The following is an 18,875-nucleotide window of genomic DNA, read 5'->3' as shown; positions in this document are numbered from 1 at the left end:
AAATTTTACATCCCCTCTGAATTAGTTAGAAACACCATAAGAAATAATCAATAGTAAAAAAGCAATTACTCAGCCAGGGTAAGAGGAGTTCTAATGAGAAATATTGAACATAATTGGAAGCTGCACTGAAGAATGCTATCTGAAGGAGACAGAAGCTTTCAAGCAGCGTGTCGTTATGGGACATACTTCCTTAGGCCTTACTAAAAGTAGCAAGCTTACTTAACATGAACGTTTTCTTCAAACTGTAATGTCTTATCCACTTTCTGGTGTACATATACGATACATGATTTTCATTAGTATTTAAACTCTTCTTTGTTTTCCCACATGTACTTCATTGGTTAGAACTCCTTTTTCCTGGCTTGGGAAGAAACAATTTTAAAATCAGCTGCATTTATGTAAGTGTCCTGCCAGAGATTAACCCTAAGCTCATGCTTAATACTTCTTAAGCCATGGTTGTTATTTTTAACTATTACAGGCTTATCTAGTTGTATTATTCTTACTATATGCTATGTCCAAAAGAGTCACTGTTACTAGATAGATAGTGTGTTTCAAAGGTGGAGGACCAATAAGGAACAAAGGACTTTCTTACATCCTGCTGTAGAAAGGGGGATATTGCAAGAAGTGTTGCATAGATCTGTGACTCCTACTTGGAAATTTGCAGTTTGTGTCACTGGGCACTGATTGCTCTCGAAGCTTTTTCACTTGATGTAGAGTTTGCAGGAATGCCTCAGAAGTGGAGCAGAGGGAGCTTGAGGGCTTCTTCCTCATCTTGCTGAAAGTACTGAATCATCAGGCCCACAGATAGGAGAGAGGTTTGTAAAGATTCTCACAGCCTGGAAATCGCACTGCCTTAACTTCAGTAAAAATGTCCTTGCGCATACCCAGCTGGCATTGAAGTGAATAAAGCTTCACCACTTTGGACCTGCTGAATATGTGATCTTTTGTGCCAGTTAATTACTCTAATTTAAAACATCCTTAGGTATACATCTGGCTAGGCATGATATTCTCAATTTCTCAAGATTGATTATATCTTAATAGAAGGAATGCCATTTCCACATGCTCATGCAGCTATTTCTCCTGTGCTTCAGCACACCACTATGATAATCATACGCATGGAAAGCTATCAGTACAAAATTGCCTAGGCATTTTTATTACAGTATTTTAGGGCGGTTAAATAGGAAGAGGATGGAGAAGATGCTTCTGAGGGTGGCATTCTGTCTGGTGAATTTTACCAGACAGAAGTTCAGAGTCTCATCTATGTGAATAGTTTAGATTTTCTCTAGATTTTCTGTCTAGAGAAATGGGCACCACCAGATGGGAAGGGGGTGCCCATCCAGGGACAGGTATAATGAAACATCCTGCTGAGGAAGCAGAGGGCGAGTTAGACAGAATGTTTTGGACGGTAAGGTTAGGAGCGGTGAGCAAACAGCTAGCTCTTCGTAGAATTTCTCCCAGCGCTCAGGAAGTAAGACTGTAGGTTTTCTCTGGAAGGAAAGGTGTCTGTCTCCATCCATCTGTCTCTTTCGTTGTTTATACGTCTGCAGATTCCACAGATGAAGGGAGGCAGGCTCCAAACAGCCCCTCTCAGTTGTCATTTGAAAATTTTCCAGTATGTTAACTGAGAACCCTTACGTTTCTGCAGCACTTCTGGTATCTCAGAAATGGATTTCTTTGGAACAGAAATTGCCAATCTTGGTGATATGGTACAAGATGAATTTGACTTCTGATTGGAATCACATTTCCACTAAAAACAAATTAACCCAACTTATAACTCAACACACAACTCAAACTTTAAACAAAGATGTCTAAGTATTATTATTTTAATAATTGTTTCCCACTAGCTCCTATTAATTTTCTTGATCCTTTGAAATTCTTGGGTCCAGACAAAAACATTAACTATTATGAGAGAAGCATGAATAACAGTGTTATTTGCATGGCCAAACTTAGGGGGAACTTGAAAGTTTTGTAAGAGATCCTGTTTTCCTGGAATTTCCAGGCCCATTTCAGACCTCCTAAAGTCTGTATGAGCTTATCTCAAAATTTTCACTCTGTGTTTCGGAGATAGAAGGGTCTTGTGTTAACCCCAGGGTGCTCTCTAGTCATCCTTTGCTCATTTCTTGAGTTCTTTAAGCAATAATTTTGAAAGAAAACTTTTGTAGTTGGTGAGAATATCTTGACTACAAAAAAAAAGAAAAAATAGTTTGTATTATAATTGATGGATTTAGGGCAGGGAATCTAAATATAGCTAACTCTTATAGTTTTTAAGTTGGGACCTCTGTGACCGATCTGTTAATAAGAAATTGGAGAGAGGAAACTCAAATCCCGTGGGAAATTAAAATTGTAGAAGTACTCTATCTATGTTTAATCTGAAAGATATTTCACATATGTGGGGCTAAATACAAATATAATATAGCTATAATGTTTTCTTTCTATAAAACATGATTTTAAAGGGCTTTAAGAAACATCAAGTTAATAAGATCTGGGACCGTTTTTGCCCTTTTGTGTGAGTTTTAGAGGGTTGGCACAAAACTGGATATTCCCAGAGTGAGGAACCAATAAAAGTCCTTATTTTGTTTGCCATGTACATATTGGAAGCAAAAAGGATGTTATATAGAGAAACGGACAGCATTACCAAAGGGTGGTTGAATTACTGCCTCAGTGCTCCATCAACATACTCACCAGTTCTTGAAATAGTTGCTGTCCAGCCGATGCACGGAAAATGCCTGCTCGTATCTGAACAATTCTTAGCTCCTGCACTTTTTCCCCAGGAAACAGCAAAAAGCATTCAAACAAGCAAACTGTCACCCCACATACGTTTCTGGCTTGGGTTATCGGTTCTACTGGAATAATTACAAAGGAGTCAGCAACAACTGGAAGCAGAGAAGCTTTGGAATGGAGATGCATAGAAACATACATGTTGAGAAAAAAAGATTGTCATAAATGTATTCCTGGCTTGCTTGGGGTGGTTAGGGAACTGGGTGTGTTAGCGCTTTGTCCAGTGCAATCTAACAAACATACCGCAGAAAAACACCTGCCTTCCATGGCCACCTTCCTAGTTTGCCCATTTGTGACTTTATTCAGCCTTAGGGGTTTTTTTTCCTTCTTGATTTTGACTGTCTAGCCTCTCTTATTTAGTAAAAGTTCTCCACAGCTGCGACTGGAGGAAAAAAATACCCACTTCTATCCAGGTAACATAAATAATAGCAGTAAAAACTAATTAACAGAGTTCCATAAGAGAAGTTACTGACTCCTTCCTCAGTTTTCCTACCCAAAATTGCTTAACTTTGGGGGCAGTAAGTTTTAAAGCAGGAGCAACAGACAGAAGTACATGGAAGTAGCTAATCAGTCCCTAATCAGTGATCAGCAGCATCACTGGAGAGCTCGAGGCTGGGTTTTAGTGGGAACAAGCTTTGTTACATCACAGGACACTGTTGGTATTTCTGTGGGTTATTTCCACTCCCAATCCTCAACATGTATATCTCCTTTCCATTTGTCTAAAAATAAAAAAGCGTGCTTCCCCCAAAGAGTGGGGAACCAATAAAAGGCATGATTTCATACTGGGTTTGACTGAAGGGCCAAGGAAGGGTTCTGTAGAAGCATACTCAGTTTTAAGATCTGTATGGTCTCTAACAGCTGGTATCTTTTACTGTCGGCAAAGTCATCATTGGATATTCTCCTTTTAATGTTTATGCCCAGCTGCGTGCTTGCCTGAAGCAATTCTCTCAAACATGTATACAAAAGCTTCAGTAGCTTTTTTCATTGAATTTCAGTAAAGCAGTGAACGCTCTCTTTTACCCTGTGAAATGGAGTTTGATATCATGACTGGGGCACGCAAAAGTGGGTCAGACTCTTTAAATTCATGTTCAGTTTGTTCATTTCGAACTTCTTGGCTTATCTGGAATCATTTGCCTTGGGGAATTTTTGGAGTCTCCATCACTAGAGGTCTTTAAAGTCAGGTTAGACAAACAACTGTCAGAAGTGATACTGATGTGGCATGGAGATATGGATGGAAGAGAAGGTGCATTAAGGACCCTTCCTGCCCTATTTCTGTAACGCTAATCAGAAAAGCCCAATTTTAAGATTTTCTTTTGCTAAATGCTGGCCTGATTCTGCTCTCATGCAGAGGTCAGTTGGGAATAGCTGCTTAGGGAACTAAGACAAATTCAGTACAGGAGATCGGAAAAGGGACTTTTGAAGGGCAAGTGTTTAAAAAAAGAAAAGAAAGGTTAAGAAGGGAAGTAAGATTGTAGTGGTACCTGGGTTCTGTGGTACCAAGCGCACTTGTCCCATTCAGACTGTGAGTATGCTACTGGTGTGAGACTGAGATCGTTAGCTCACGTCAGTGACACTTAGCGGTTAATGGATCCAATACGGATCAGTAATTTCTTTCACGTTTCCTGCCTCCCCCAACCCTTGAACCCTCAACACTTCCCTGAATGGGGGCTCTACTCAATGTTAATACACAATGTAAACAGGAAATACCCAGTCTCGCCCCAAGTTTAGAGTGTTGCTAATGCTTTCACGATGTTAAGAAACTGATTTTGAGCTCACTTTGCTATACTAACTTTATGGCATATATTCTTTGATGTCCAGGGAGTAATGCTGGTGTAGATGGTCTAAGAAGAACCACAGCTCATGCATAACTGTAGGTCTTTTAAGATATGCAGTAATCTGGCTGAAGCAGGGGAGCTTCAGGTAACTCTGAATAACTTTGTTCCAGTACGTTAACCAATACCAGCACGTCAGTCTGAGTCAGTATGTGCCGTTTCTGCTGAGTTACTGTCCAAAGGACCAGAGTGGCTGTCTAAGTCTAGGGTTGCTAGAAATCAGTACAATCTTGCATTGTTTGTAATATAAACACCCTTATATGCTGCCAGCTGGAAGCATAGGATATTTTTATCTAAAGCTTGTTGAGGTGGAAAGTGGACTCAAAATAACTATTCCTAAGTTGCTCATGGTATTTTGTTCCAGAGTAAGACAACTTTATTCTAGGTATCTAATCTACCCTCAATTCATTTCACATGAAACACTTTTAAGTGTTCCCACACGGGAAGATTATCAAGACTTGGTGCTGACCTTTGAATTCACAGCCTGCTATCCTCCAAATTAATTTCCATGTATAGATAAATCCTTAGAACTGGACAACCCCACAAATGGTATAATGGCACCTTTTTGTTGGCATGTTATTCCACAGATACAATTTGAGAAAGAACTTTTTGGTTCTGCTACAAGAATGAGTTTTTGTGCTATTTGTATTTCAACTGAAATTTGCCATTGTCAGTTGACAAGTTCTCAGTATATTGGCCCTGGCAGCAGAGCATCAGTGGCCGAACTTGGTATATCTGTTTTATTATGTTCCTATTGTAATAGTGCTTGGAGATCAGGTCTCTTATGAACAATAGCAGTAGTGGTCCAGTCATCCAGGGCTTTCTATCCCGGACGACCTAAAAGTTGTAACAGAGCCTAATTAAGCTGTTACTGAGACCTGCAAGGATGCTATCAAACTGAAATCTGCCAAAGGCATAGATATAGCTGGTACTGACATAGCATATTAGAATCACAGAATTATTTAGATTAGGAAACACCTTTACAGTCATCAAGTCCAGCCGTTAACCTAGTACTGCCAAGTCCACCACTAAACCATGCCCCTAAGCACCACATCTACGCGTCTTTTAAATTCCTCAAGGGATGGTGACTCAACCACTTCCCTGGGCAGCCTCTTCCAATGACTGACAACCCTTTCGGTGAAGATTTTTTTCCTAATTTCCAATCTAAACCTCCCCTGGCACAACTTGAGGCCATTTCCTCTTGTTCTGTCGTTTGTTACTTGGCAGAAGAGACCAACACTCACCTGGCTACAATCTCCTTTCAGGTAGCTGTAGGGAGCAATAAGGTCTCCTCCGCCTCGGCCTCCTTTTCTCCAGGTTAAACCACCCAGTGCCCTCAGCTGCTCTTCTTAAGACTTGTTCTCTAGACCTCAGTTGTCTCTAGACAACTTGAGTGCAGATTTCGTGTACTGGAAAAGATAAGGAAACTTGTAAGTGGATTAGGTCTTTGTTGCTGGACCTATATGACCTATATTAAGTAGCGTTGCCGTAGAATGCTTTCATGCTGGTTATATATATGCACCTGCCTCGCTGTCTCACCCCCCCAGAACCATAGTGTGCCTCTGTCGCTGTTCGAAAGTGAAGTTTGAAAAGATTAATGTGGTGTCAGTTGTTACAAAAAATAGCAAATGTCTGAGTATGTATCATTTTTATCTTCTTCACTTTACGTGTGGTCTGGGCCAACCTTTTAAATACCAACTGCACACTGCATGGGTGCTGCCCTGGGGCTCATCATGCTACTGCTGCAGTGGTCCAGAAACGTTCATGACAGTCTTCCTCACAGCCTACAGCAGTCATGCCCTGTTGTACAGCATGGGAACTGAAGGCTAAAGAAAAGATTTTAAAATGTATTGATTTAGGGTGTTTGGTTTTTAGAAAATACCCTTCCCCCGCTTCTCTTCTCCCACTTGTGCTCATTGCTCACTGCTGTTTTGCTTTTCAAACAGGATGGTTTCTTCCTCTTTCCACATGACTGAGATACTGGGAAACACTTTTCTTGCTCTCAGCTCAGCGTGCACAATGAATAACTGAGAGGAAATTATACTAAACAGATTCATGGGAAATTTGTAGGATTTAAGGGAACTAAAATCACAACACTGTAGCCAAACCACACATGTTTCCAAGGAGGTATAATTTTCATATACTTGTTCTGACAAGAATCATAAAGCAAGGGTTCCAAGCTAATAGTAAATCAAAAAACCGTACATTGCCTTTATTTTCTGCTGTCCTTCTAAAGTAGGATCGCAGGCTCTTGCTTCCTATATCAGTGTGTACTGAAAGTTTAATTTTCAGACAAAAATCTAAACACAGAAAGTTTTAAGAACAGACACTGCTCACACTAATAACGCAGGGGAGGGAAGCACTGTCCACTGAAGCTAAAAACCAGTCAAATGCACATATTCCCACTAGATCATTTCAGAGCACCAGAATTCTTTGACTAATGAAATAATAGTTCATATTTGAGCAAGAAGAACAATTTCTGAGCACTATCAATAGAGCATAACTAATGTGTTTTTATCTTGGAAGCCCATACATGCACTAATCGTTGAAACTGTGCCTAATTTGAAATCTGTGGTGTTAACTCCTTCATCACTATTCCGATTTCTCATCTAATTGCCAGATTTAAAGGGAGTAACATAGTAAGCTTCCACAGCGCTGGAATATCTTGGTTTTGGAGATAGTGCACATAACCAGTGATGGGAATACTGTAGCTATGGACGCCAAAGTAAACATGCCATAGTCTCAGATTCAAAAGTATTTAGGTTTCAGACTAAGCTGAACTTTGCAGAAAATAGAAACCTAACTTCCTAATGGGAGGGTAAAGAGAAGACAGAGTCAAGACTTCTTCTTGGACATGTACAGTGAAAGGATGAGCGGCAAAATGGGCACAAGCTGCACCAAGAGAAATTCCAATTAGGTATTAGGAAGACATTTTTAAACATGAAAGTAGTGATGCATTGCAGCAGGGGCTCAGAGACGTTGTGAAATATCCATCAAAACATGTCTGGACAAGGTCCCCAGTAACCTTGTCTAATTTGGCTCTGCTTTGGGGGGTGGGGATTAAACAAGATGCCTTTCAGAGGTTTCCTTCAACCTTTTGTGATTTGAAAATATACAATAGTAGCAAACTTAAGATTTATGTCTAGAGTGCAAAATTAGTCTGAAAGGAGAAACTGAAATTGAGTTACTGTTCCCAAGGCTTTTTGTTTAAACTTCAAAATATATTCTGAATTATTTGCATTTTATCAGAGAGAAATGCTTCAGATCCATATTGACATAATTGAGGCAAGAATCAGTCTTTCAGCTGTTAAACAGTATCAAATCTTTTTTTGTTTTGTTTTCTTTTTTTCTTTTAGCTTACCTTCAATCTAATCAGGTCATGGGCTGGGGAGAGAAGGCGATCGAACTACGCTCTGTGGAAACGGGAAATCTGGAAGGAGTATTTATGCACAAGAAAGCTCAGAAGCTAAAATTTCTATGTGAAAGAAATGACAAGGTACAGAGATGACTACAGTGTGGTGATTTAGCAAAAACTGGGTAATAGTTGACTATGATGCTAAGACTATTTAATTTTTGTAACTTTATTTTTACATTGGTTATTTCTCACCTTAGTATAACTTCCCCACTCAAAGCAAATGTAGGCACTGACCCCAGAAAGCATTCACTATGGACGTTCCTCATTTTCACACCACTGTAGTTTAGCCAGCTCTGTTACAACTCCTATTCCAGCCAGCCTTAACTGCTATCAGAGCTGATAACAAATAGAGACATTGCTAACTGGCCCAGCTCCAGCACAGCAGGTGCAGTGGGGATGGCTAGTGAGCCAGCCCTGATAATGCCCAACTCTAGGACTGCCTCTCCTGGGCTGCTGAAATTATAGGCAATTCAGAGCAGCCAGCAGGGAGAAAAAAACACACTCTAATATTTCAGATATTGCAGGCACTAGGGTATGGAAAATCAAATATGATTTCTTGCATATAGCAGTTCTTGATAAATGTTCTGTGAAACCTGCTTAGTCCCACTGATGTATTTAGAAAACTGGGACCCTAAAACTGTTTGCATTAATTATTTTAAAATGTTCTCTTGTGTCTTTCTGAATAGGAAAAGAAATATACAAAAAAATATATTCCTATTGTACCACAAGCACAGTTTCACTTTAAAAAGTTACTCATGGGATTAAAATTGAATTGTGAGATATATATCCTTGTAGGGGCTGTGGCATGGGTAAAAATATTCTTCTAAATGTAAACTGACAGTAGCATATCTTTTTTTTTTTTTTTCCCTTTTAAGGTGTTCTTTGCATCTGTGCAGTCAGGAGGCAGCAGTCAAATATACTTTATGACTCTTGGTCAAAATGTACTATTCAACTGGTAAATCACATCAAAATGAAGGATGCTTTGAAATTCACTGTAGGTAGCAGTGTAAAATGCTTGGAGGTAATATACACAAATTTGCACTTTTTACCTACAAAGGTTTTGCCATTATTAACTTATCAAAATTCATATTCTTTCAATTTGGAAAGAATTCCATTTTCCTGTCAAAGTACTGCAAACATGTTTAGTTTGTCTTCTAAAATATGTTGCAAACCAAGATTGTATTCACAGTGTTAGGAGAGAACAACTTCAGTGAAGAATGTAGCCAATATAAGAAACTCCTGAACTCTGAAAAATGTACAGTTTCATTTTTGCAGATGATGTAATATAGTTATCTTGAACTGAAGTCTCTTCCTTTTTTGGACAGCAACATCTGCAGGTAGATATAAAACCACAAGTTGGCTGACAAATTGGAATCTAGTTTGAACTGGTTTTTGGCTTGTTTTGCATTTTAAGCAAGCTGGTACTGTTTCACCAAGACTCACTTGTCCAAGTCTTATCATCAGTGAAACAGCAACTGTTTACGATGGGGCCTAACGCGGATTGGGGCGCTTAAGGGATCGTATCCTGTGCTGGGTGCATTTCCCTGCAGAGCTGTAAAAGCAGCTACTTGTAGACATGTGCCCCATCTGGTAGATTTTACAAAATGCAGGGGACAGAATTCACGTTTCTCTCAGGGCTGGATGCCTGAGCCTGTAGACACAGTAACTGTAGAATGTATTTGTAAAAATAGTTTAAATAGTGGTTTGTCAAAATCATATATGCAAAAAGCATTATGGATCTGAACCTGTTTTATTCAGATGTGCGACCCACACTTGTAGGAGCTGATTTAAAGGCATTACCCATGTATATAAGGGCGTAGGATCAGGCACCTTCTTTTCTTCCCTCCTTGCTCTTTCAGCATCAAGTCTTCATGTATTTGTGTGTAAATCTAATCTTTCCACAACAGATGTTAAGATTAACAAATGTATTCTTAATGTAGTTATGAAAATATCCAAAGAGTTAATCTATTATAAATAGAAAATATAATTTCAGGTGCTTTCTATGCTAATTACATCTAAATAAAGCTGCATCCACTAGTGTTATTGGTGCCAGTGTTTCTGCATAAACTCTGTTCTCAGGGGCTTGTAACTTGGCCATAAAACTATACAGATATAATATATATACATTATATATAATCATATACTATGATTAAATTGTAGGGTTTAATGGAATCCTCATTTAGCTGATTTTTGGATGTGCTTTGAAAATGTAAAGCATCAAAAGTAATACAAAAGAACTCATTCCAGACATGATACAGTATGGATGACACTGTAGGCAAAAGAGAAATCGCTAGCTACAGTGTTTGAAAATAGGTATTTTTTACTTGAAATATATGATACTGAAAGGTGCAGGGAAAGTGTGTTGGAATATCTGGTCATCTACCTCAAGAATGATGATTCAAAGTTGACTAAGAAGGGGAGAAATAAAATTGTAGCTGTTTTGTACAGTATGTCAGGTTGAGTTAGTGTTAGCAGTCGTGCTGTGACTGAGAGGTGCTCCGATTGCACCCATCAGCTCCAGAACTGGTATCCTGGTATATGTCAGCAGAGAAACTAAGGGCTAATCACCCTTCCCTCCTTGGCACCTCAGCTGCTGCAGGGAGATCAGAGATGCCTGTGCTGTTGCTGTCTGTGTTCTTTGGCTGTGTGGAGGACTGCACTTTCCAAAGTTATTAACCTAGCACTTTTCATGAGCACTAGCTTATCTCAAAATGTATAGTGTTTTCAATGAAGTATTTTGCTTTTAAATGTTTTGACTTGCAGAAAAATAAGCCTAAGGCCATATTAAAAAATATGTGCAGTTAAATACTCAAAGTGGTTCTTAATGTATGCAAGTAATCAGCTTGTGTGCAGACTTAATATCTGAATGGTATACTGTGCTCGGGCAGAGCTGTGTGAAAACAGAAGGTCTCTCTCTGTTTGTAGTAATGTTACTACCGGTTGCCAATGCTAGGACTGGGGCAAATAAGCAAAACATGGCTTGGCTCCCTTTGCTACCGAACACTGGGCTTGTTTTGTTCAAAGTTCACCAAAAAAACCCCAACGAAAACCAAGCAAACCCAAACCTCTAACAGAAGAAAGTTACAATTACAGGCAAAAAATAATTTGCAGACAATCAGAAATACAACTGACTTTTGACTTAAAAAAAAAAGTCTAAGAGACTGTGAAGAAAGAACAGCTTTCATTTTGTACTCTGTAGGTGTGCAAAACTGCTCATGCTATAAGCAATCAGTTATCCAGGCTGCCGTATAATATTTTTTAAAGCGTGCTTTTCTCAGCAGCTTCTGCATTACATGGGACGCATATGAATTTTTTCCCTCTCCCATTTTGGTGTTAACAGGTAGGAGGCAGATTTTTCCTGATGCTAGGCACTAGTTAAAAAGAATTTAGCAGAGAACAGTGGGAATTTAGAACAACCCATACCAGCAGATTAAAGAAGCAAATATGATCAAATTTGTTTAATATTATTGTTACAGAAAAGTGTGACAGCAAGTTGACAGACTGTAAAGATGTTTAGCTCCATACCAAGAGGGGAAAAAAAAGCAAGTTCAAGAGAAGGAAAGTGTACTATTACATTGAGATTTTAATTTTTCATTCTGTTTCCCTCTATTAGCTCTCTGTTCTTTCCAGCGATGATTCAAGGCAGTGGGTTGGATTTTCATGTATCACTTTGCATGTAAAACCGTTGGAATTATTTGGGTTAGATCCATGTGTAAATATGGAAAGAATGAGGCCCTTAGAGGTGAATGCTTTTAAAGGACTTAGAAGTGGTATTGCAAATAGCAATAGCAACAGCAACTGGATGCAACAAGATGACACCGGCATTTTCTCTTTATCAAGAGAAAATCAGAATGGTTGAAGATGAGAAAGAGCCCAGAGATGTTGAGAAGAGTGACTGAAGAGGAGGAAAAGGCTGAAGAAAATAAATAGGAGTAGTCAAAGGGGAGGGAGTGGATGTCTGGAACAGTGTATTGCTGTAGGAGGAATAAAAAAATGTTAAGAGATGTTAAGCAAAAGAAAGTAACCAAAGAAATGGAAAGGTATCATCTGGAGTGGCCGGGTGGTCTGAACACTGAATGAAAGTGTGTTCTGAATAACTGTTCAGCTCAAAGCAAAAGTTCAAAGGCTGGAAGAAAAAAATAAATTCCAGAGACCCAAGTTTATCCTGACATAGATTTAACTATGCAAAATGTGTATCAGATTTGTAGTTTCATTTTGTGAAGTGTTTCTCTAGCTACACTCTTTCAGTAACTTTTAAAACCAAGGAGTGAACTGTTTAATACTGTTTTTCTAGTGATGTCACTTTGATGGGAACAAATGCTACAGGGGCAGAACATTAAGGATCCATTGTCAGTAATTGTTTGGTACATGCAGTATCCTAATGGCAGGTGGTGCTCCTAATGTTCTATTTGCCAAACAAGATCGTGCTAATACTGCGGCAAGATAGTACTGTATGTGCCTGCTTTCGTTTTAGGAATGGTGAACTCTATTCTGCAGCCTGAACCTTGACATGTGACTTTAAAACCTGGGAACAACGCAAGCTATGTACTGTACATTATGTATTGTTCCCTACTGTTGAAATTGTACAACTGAAACAGTAATAAATAATACTCTGAAAATCAAAACTAGTATTGTGCTTGTAAAATTCTGTTATATTGGCATAAGCTATTGTAAAAATCATAGAAAGCTTTGCTATTGTTTTCCAAATCCAGTCAGTACCCGTAGGGAAACATCTACATCTGCCTATAGAGACAAAATGAATATATTTCCTTGCAGGGATAAAGATGTTGAGGTGACAGTGTGAGAGTTCAACCTAGACAGAGTGCTAGTAAGGGTGACAGCCAGCGCTGTGCTGTGCATGCTGCTAATGAGCTTCACAAATGAATTCCTGTACTTCCACCTTTCTCTTTACACAAATACCCAGTGGGATGAGGGCAGTGGAACTAGAGCAAAATGATAGCTTGCAGTCATTGACGCTACAAGAACTGGCTTTTATGCATGCGTGTCAGCCGCAATGCCAAGTTAGCCCAGTTCACTTTTTCTCAGGTATGCTCATGCAGTCTTTGTTGCCACGTATAAAATTTATTGCTATACATAAGGTGAGGTGTGATAGCACATTGTAGCTGTACCACTTAAGAATTAGGAAAGTTGCCATTTATGCCAGTGTTGGGAGTTGGAAAGGGTAAAGGCATGAGACAAGATTTCTCTTAATTTTTTAAAATTAAGAGTATCTTTCATCAATGTTAGATCTCTTTTAAGGTAGCAGAGCATGTTGTTTCCGGCACTTGATGTACTGAGTGGGATCTGTGTTGTAAGTTTAAAGATATCATGGTTGCTTGATTGCGTAGATAGCTGTTTTACCAATCATTACTGTTCTTTCCACCAAAAGTTATTTCTAAGCTTCAGTGATACAGTACAGTTGGATTATTTGATACCAGTTACTTCGAATGAGTTTCACTCCCCAGCACAAGAAGAAATATATCAGGCTTGAGTTCCAGTACAATTCTGTCTGTTGGACAGGAAATTTTATCTCCTTTTTATTTGCTTACTGCCTTTAAAATCAGGAATAATTGTAGTAAGTAGAGAAGAGCAAGAATTCTGGCTTCCTTCTTCACCTGTGATTCAATTCTGCACAGATGACTGCTATAAAAAAAAAAAAAGTACAGTGATTCATACATGCATTATTAGTGGACTGGAAGATGCCATTAATGTTGTGGAAAAAACTTACCAAGAAAGAAAAAGTATTGTTTTCTAGAATGAGCATGAAAAATCTTGTACCCAGCCCCATATATATATGAAAAGAACTGCAGTGAGGATCCAAGTGTTTACTCTTTTGAGGTGATCGTTTCTGATTTTCTCACTGTAGATATCTGTTACCTTGCCAAAGGTTAGTAACATGTACAGTGAAAAGTGCTGATCTTCTTAAGACCCTGTCTTTTCCCTTGCTTCTAATACTGTTGGATTTTTTTCAAAGCAGGCTACAGTTTCCACCTTCTGTATTGACTATTACCAGTTCATTTTTTTTCCCCCTTAATTTTAGCCACGGTGATTCTACAGTTTCCAGGAAAAAATGCCAGGGACAGTATTTGTCTTGTCCATGTTTCTTTTTTACAAAAAGACAGAAAGGAACTTCTCCCATTGCAACAAAACAGACAGATAAGCAAACTGGCAGGCTTTTTATAAAAAAAAAAAAAAAATTCAGGAACCAGGATGCATGGAAATGGTCAATAAACTGGTCTTTGTACCTTTTACCATTCCTGTGAAAAGAGAAGCTCATTTGCCACCCCTATTAAGACTTCTCCATTTTTTGGCTATGTTAAAAATGAAGGTTCACATGCGGTCAATCTAACTTCTCACAAGAACCTCTCTCCCAGACTCCTAGCAGGCATGCTGCTCCAGCCTGTATGGCCGGGTCATAAAAAAACGTTTGCCTGCAGTTGCAGTTCTGGGCTCAGACCACATAGCCCTGCCAAAAAAACAGCACTAAGGTGATGTCAGAAAGGAAACTGCAGTTGTTGAAATCTGAACAAGTGACACCTGACAGAAGTCTGCAGGCAAAGTAAAACTGGACAAAATGCCTATAGATGAGAGCAAATAAAGGCAATTCTAAAACTAACCTGCAATTACTAGGTTTGGGTGTCAATCTACTCTGTCTAAACCAGTACTAAAACATTATTTGTATTTTTATCCAATACATATACTAAGCTTGATCCCCATGGCAGGTGCTATAAGGAATGTCAGAAGAAGTGTTGCATGGGCTAGTAACTAAAATCTCCTCCCCAGCCCTCGCTCATTGGCATTGATTGACATGCAGGTAGGCAGCACACCCATTTAATCAGTGGTGTGCCAGCAATCAAGAGTAGTCCTACCCTTAAATATAGGCATATTCTGTGGCAAATACTGACTAAACAAAAAGCAAATTGGGGCCAACTATGGCACTCGTTTGTGTGAGTACTAAGTAAAATTCAATTTATTTACAACAAAATAAAATTAGTATCTCTCTCATCATCCTTGCTTATGATCCTCCCCTGCTCCCCATCTTGAGTTGTTCAATTAAAATACTATTAAGAAAACAGAAGGTTGCAGATTGCAAGAAACTGAACCTGCTTGGAGACAACAGGAGCATCCATCCATGTATCGATTCATCTGATAGAGCTTCTGGCATACAAGCACATCATGGAAGAGGTGCATACTGGACTGCAGAACAACTTTCTGATGTCAACAGATAAGACCAGTCCTCGACTTGCCCTTTCTTGAGGTAGCAGCCAGGATCAAGCTAATACATAATTTACTTAGTCCCCTCCTCCTCCACACACACACTTCATTCCAGCCCTATATATTCTAAGCCTGCATCGGTTTTTGTGCTGTATATTCTGTAAGGTGCTGCACAAAATGAACATATTGGTGCCAAAAGGCAATAGTGAGATGGCCACTAAATTTTAGCCAACATAAGAAGGCAACCATTAGCAGGCGCTAATAAGGAACATAGAGAATTCCTCTCTCCCTGGCAGAAATTGCCTCGCCTTAAGAACTCTTCAAACTTACTGTGACTTTACAGTAGAATTGCCCTGATGAAGTTGTATTATCCATGTTGCACCTAAAGGCATAGATAAAACAGTTTATATCTCACCATCACAAAACACCCTTTTACAAACAAAACAATCCCAGTCCAAAATGAAAGCATTTGGGGTTTTGTCTCAAAATAACAAAAAACTAAAAATATCTTCTTTAACTTACAACTATTTGCCAAACAGTAGAGCTAGCCAGTAAGATATAGCTATACACACAATACAAGGTATGTAATGTATCAAGCAAAGTGTAAATAGCTTTGTACTATCTATTGCTATCGGAGCTTAAATGAAATGGCATTTTTATTTTAGCTTTGTTTTACATTTAAAAGCAGTTTGTTTCATGGTACCAAATTGCTCTGGAATGAAACTGTTTCTCCAAAGACCATCATAAAAGCTAGCTCACCAGTTCAGTTCCACGTTTAGACAGCTGTATTTAAGTTAAATGAAACATGAGCAAACCTGCAATCTATATAAAAGACTTCTCTAGATTCTAAAACCTGTGCAATAAATTGAGGTTCCACATAACAAAAGTGTAAGAAAGAGATCTTCCTGCTGATAGCCCACCACTTTCTTGAACTGCTCGTCAAAGTACATAGAGCTGATTAAAGGGCAAGAGGATGTCTGCTGGGTAATCACCTCGAATGTTATTTTAGCATTATTTAATCACTTCCTGTTATTTTCTAAGTTGATTTAACAAAAGGACCTAGGAGATAATGGTGAAATGTATTAGAAAGGCTTTTCCATTTTTGTCCTCAAAACACTTTGTGGGGAACAAATGTGTTTTACAGTAAGCTTTATGATCTTGCACAATAACTAATTTCTTTTTTAATCTACAGCATCACCTTTTATTCTTTTATGCCTTTCATTTCTCCAACATATATTAAATGTTACGTTTAACAGCATGTAATAAAGTCCTCCTGTTCAGCGTAGCCCATGCCTCACTGGCATTGCTATAGAGGCTAAGTGCTGTTTTTCTTAAGGTGTGTTGTACATAAAACCTGAGATATTTGGCTGCTAATTATGTCTGAGAATTTGAGACTATGTATTGATTCACTAGAGGCTGACACTGGTACGGTTCAGCACGCTTAGTTGTATGTATATGAAAAATCATATTGTCTTCAATGAAATTCTTACATGCCCCGATGGAACAGGCTCAACTTAACACACAGCTCTTAGTTTTCATGATTCTGATACAGCCATCTGCTGATAGCTCATCACCATTCATTACTGAATCTCCAAGTGTTTCAGAACTTCCAGTTTCTAATTCAATCACATCCATTCCACTGTCCAGGTGCGGCAGGGAAATCACATCTAGAGGAACTTACAGACATAACCAGTCATTAAAACATCCTGTTGGTGTGCTGTCAGCAGAAGACATTTACCCTGTTCCAGTTTTGAAATTGGTATGTTAGCTAGACCTCTGCTGGTGAGAAAGAAGGTAACAGGAGCAAGTTCCTAACAGAGGGAACTATGTTGTATCTGAAACTGCAATGCATACAAATTTATCCAAAATTATAAAGTATTAACTCTACTGTCAGTCCATTATCACTCCACTAAAGCTACAGCTTCATAGTTTTCATGACTGAAACAACAGTGACTTCAAATAATAAAAAAATCCTGACAACAGATGTATATGTAACAATTACCTCTGCTATAAATAAAATACCTTTCTTCTGCAAGTCATATCACAAGCACAGACAAAAGTGGAGAGAGGCTGGGAACAGTCCATAGATTTCCTCATTATACCTACAAATTCATTTAATAGCTGAAAAAAAGGCTACACCACAGCTCTCCAGGTAAGGCTCAGATGTGATGTGAAATCACATCCGGTGTAACCTCAGTAAAAAGGTGTTTGGGTCATGTTCATTTTTTTTAAATCGTAAATGCCATTATATAGGTCCACACAACAGATCATGTGTTTACCAGGGAAAAAAGACACCATCTTGAAGTTTTTTCTCAATACCTTGGCTTCAACATAAACATCAAGGAATGACTGATTTGTTTTAAATTTTCTCTCTAAGGAGTGCATTGTTACATAAAACCCATAAACTCATACCATGCCTAGGGCAGTCTAAAGGCCAGAAAAGGCTTGGGTTTTATACCCCCTTGTCTAGTTTTCCAGTCTGTTTTAAATGGTTCAAGCAACAGGTTTTCCGATTTCCCTACGGCATATGCTCCACAGCAGCAAAGGCAGAGACTAAGAATACAATTATTCTCAAGCTGTGAGCTCAGAGAACGGCTTCTGGCCCAGCACGTGAGACAGCTCTGCCTAAGCTGCAGCCCCACGTTGGCCTTCTGGATGTCCAAAGGCTATTTGGACCAGTGACACTATAAATACTGGAAACTGCTTCTCTTCTTCCTCTTTCTGCCTCTTCATCTTTACCCCTCTCTCCTCACTCTGTCCTGCTGCTTTATAGCCTAATGTTTCCTCTGAGAAAAAAATACATGTGTTAGCAAGTGCTAATAAAGTATTAAATGCAAAGTTCCTAATCCCCAGAAGTTTCACAAATATCATAAGTGATCATAAAGAACAATAGGATGATCTCGATAGTAGCAGTGGGATGAGAATCAATAATAAAATTTAAAAAGGTCACACGCTTAGGGACACTAGTTAGAATTTCTCCTAATAGATAGAAACTCAACCATTGCTGTTGGAAACAATCCAGGAGACTTTTTCAACAGCAGGATGATATTATGATTACCAACATGCTGCAACTAGGAAAAAAGATAAATACAATTTTAGGAGCATGTGACACACCCCCATTACAACTAGGAACACATTCATCTTGAGGTAGGAGCAATAATGAGTATTATACATGCACTTAAATTAAAAGGGAACCAGGATCAGGTGCAGCAAAAAGTCCCTAACGGCACGCAGGGAGTATTTGCTATTCAGAAGGCTGCAGGCCCGGCTGCCAAGCCGTACCCACGGCGAGCTGGGAAGAAGACTGGGGCGGGCAGCAGGTCAGCCCCGAGGAACCAGCCCCGGGGTACCCCGAACCGGGGGTGGCGGCGCCCCCCAACGCCTCGGAAGCCCCTTCTCCCCGCCGCTACCCGCCTATTTATTGCCGGCGGCCCGCGGCTGCTCCTCCCACCGCTTCCCCGGGCCTCCGCTTCCTCCTTTCCCCCCCGCCCCAACCAAGCCCGCTCTCCCCGCTGCCGCCGCCGCCTTCCTGTCACCGTCTTCCCCCCCCCGCCCGCCCGCCCCGCCGCCGGCTCCACCCCTCCCCCTCCGCGACCGTTGGGAGCTTTGAATGGCCCGCGGGACGCGCGCGCACCAGC

The 18,875-nt window shown here is 39.6% G+C and overlaps 1 protein-coding gene across 3 annotated transcripts in view; it reads left to right on the top strand.

Moving 5' to 3' along the window:
- The window catches only part of NRK (Nik related kinase), a 109,178-nt gene extending 96,531 nt beyond the window's left edge, over nucleotides 1-12,647 (top strand). For 2 of the 3 annotated variants that reach the window (XM_075763491.1, XM_075763492.1), the window contains exons 30-31: nucleotides 7,964-8,103; nucleotides 8,898-12,647. In XM_075763491.1, the coding sequence (XP_075619606.1) occupies nucleotides 7,964-8,103; nucleotides 8,898-8,981 (224 nt within the window). In that variant the 3' untranslated portion in view covers nucleotides 8,982-12,647. The remainder of the gene's footprint in view (nucleotides 1-7,963; nucleotides 8,104-8,897) is intronic. The other variant, XR_012837293.1, reaches the window with a different exon arrangement.
- The last annotated feature ends 6,228 nt before the right edge of the window (nucleotides 12,648-18,875 follow it).

Source organism: Balearica regulorum, chromosome 11, assembly GCF_011004875.1.
Source record: "Balearica regulorum gibbericeps isolate bBalReg1 chromosome 11, bBalReg1.pri, whole genome shotgun sequence".
NCBI classification, from domain to species: Eukaryota; Metazoa; Chordata; class Aves; order Gruiformes; family Gruidae; genus Balearica; species Balearica regulorum.
Note: the sequence above shows the minus strand (reverse complement) of the source record. Positions and strands in the feature narration are given on the sequence as shown.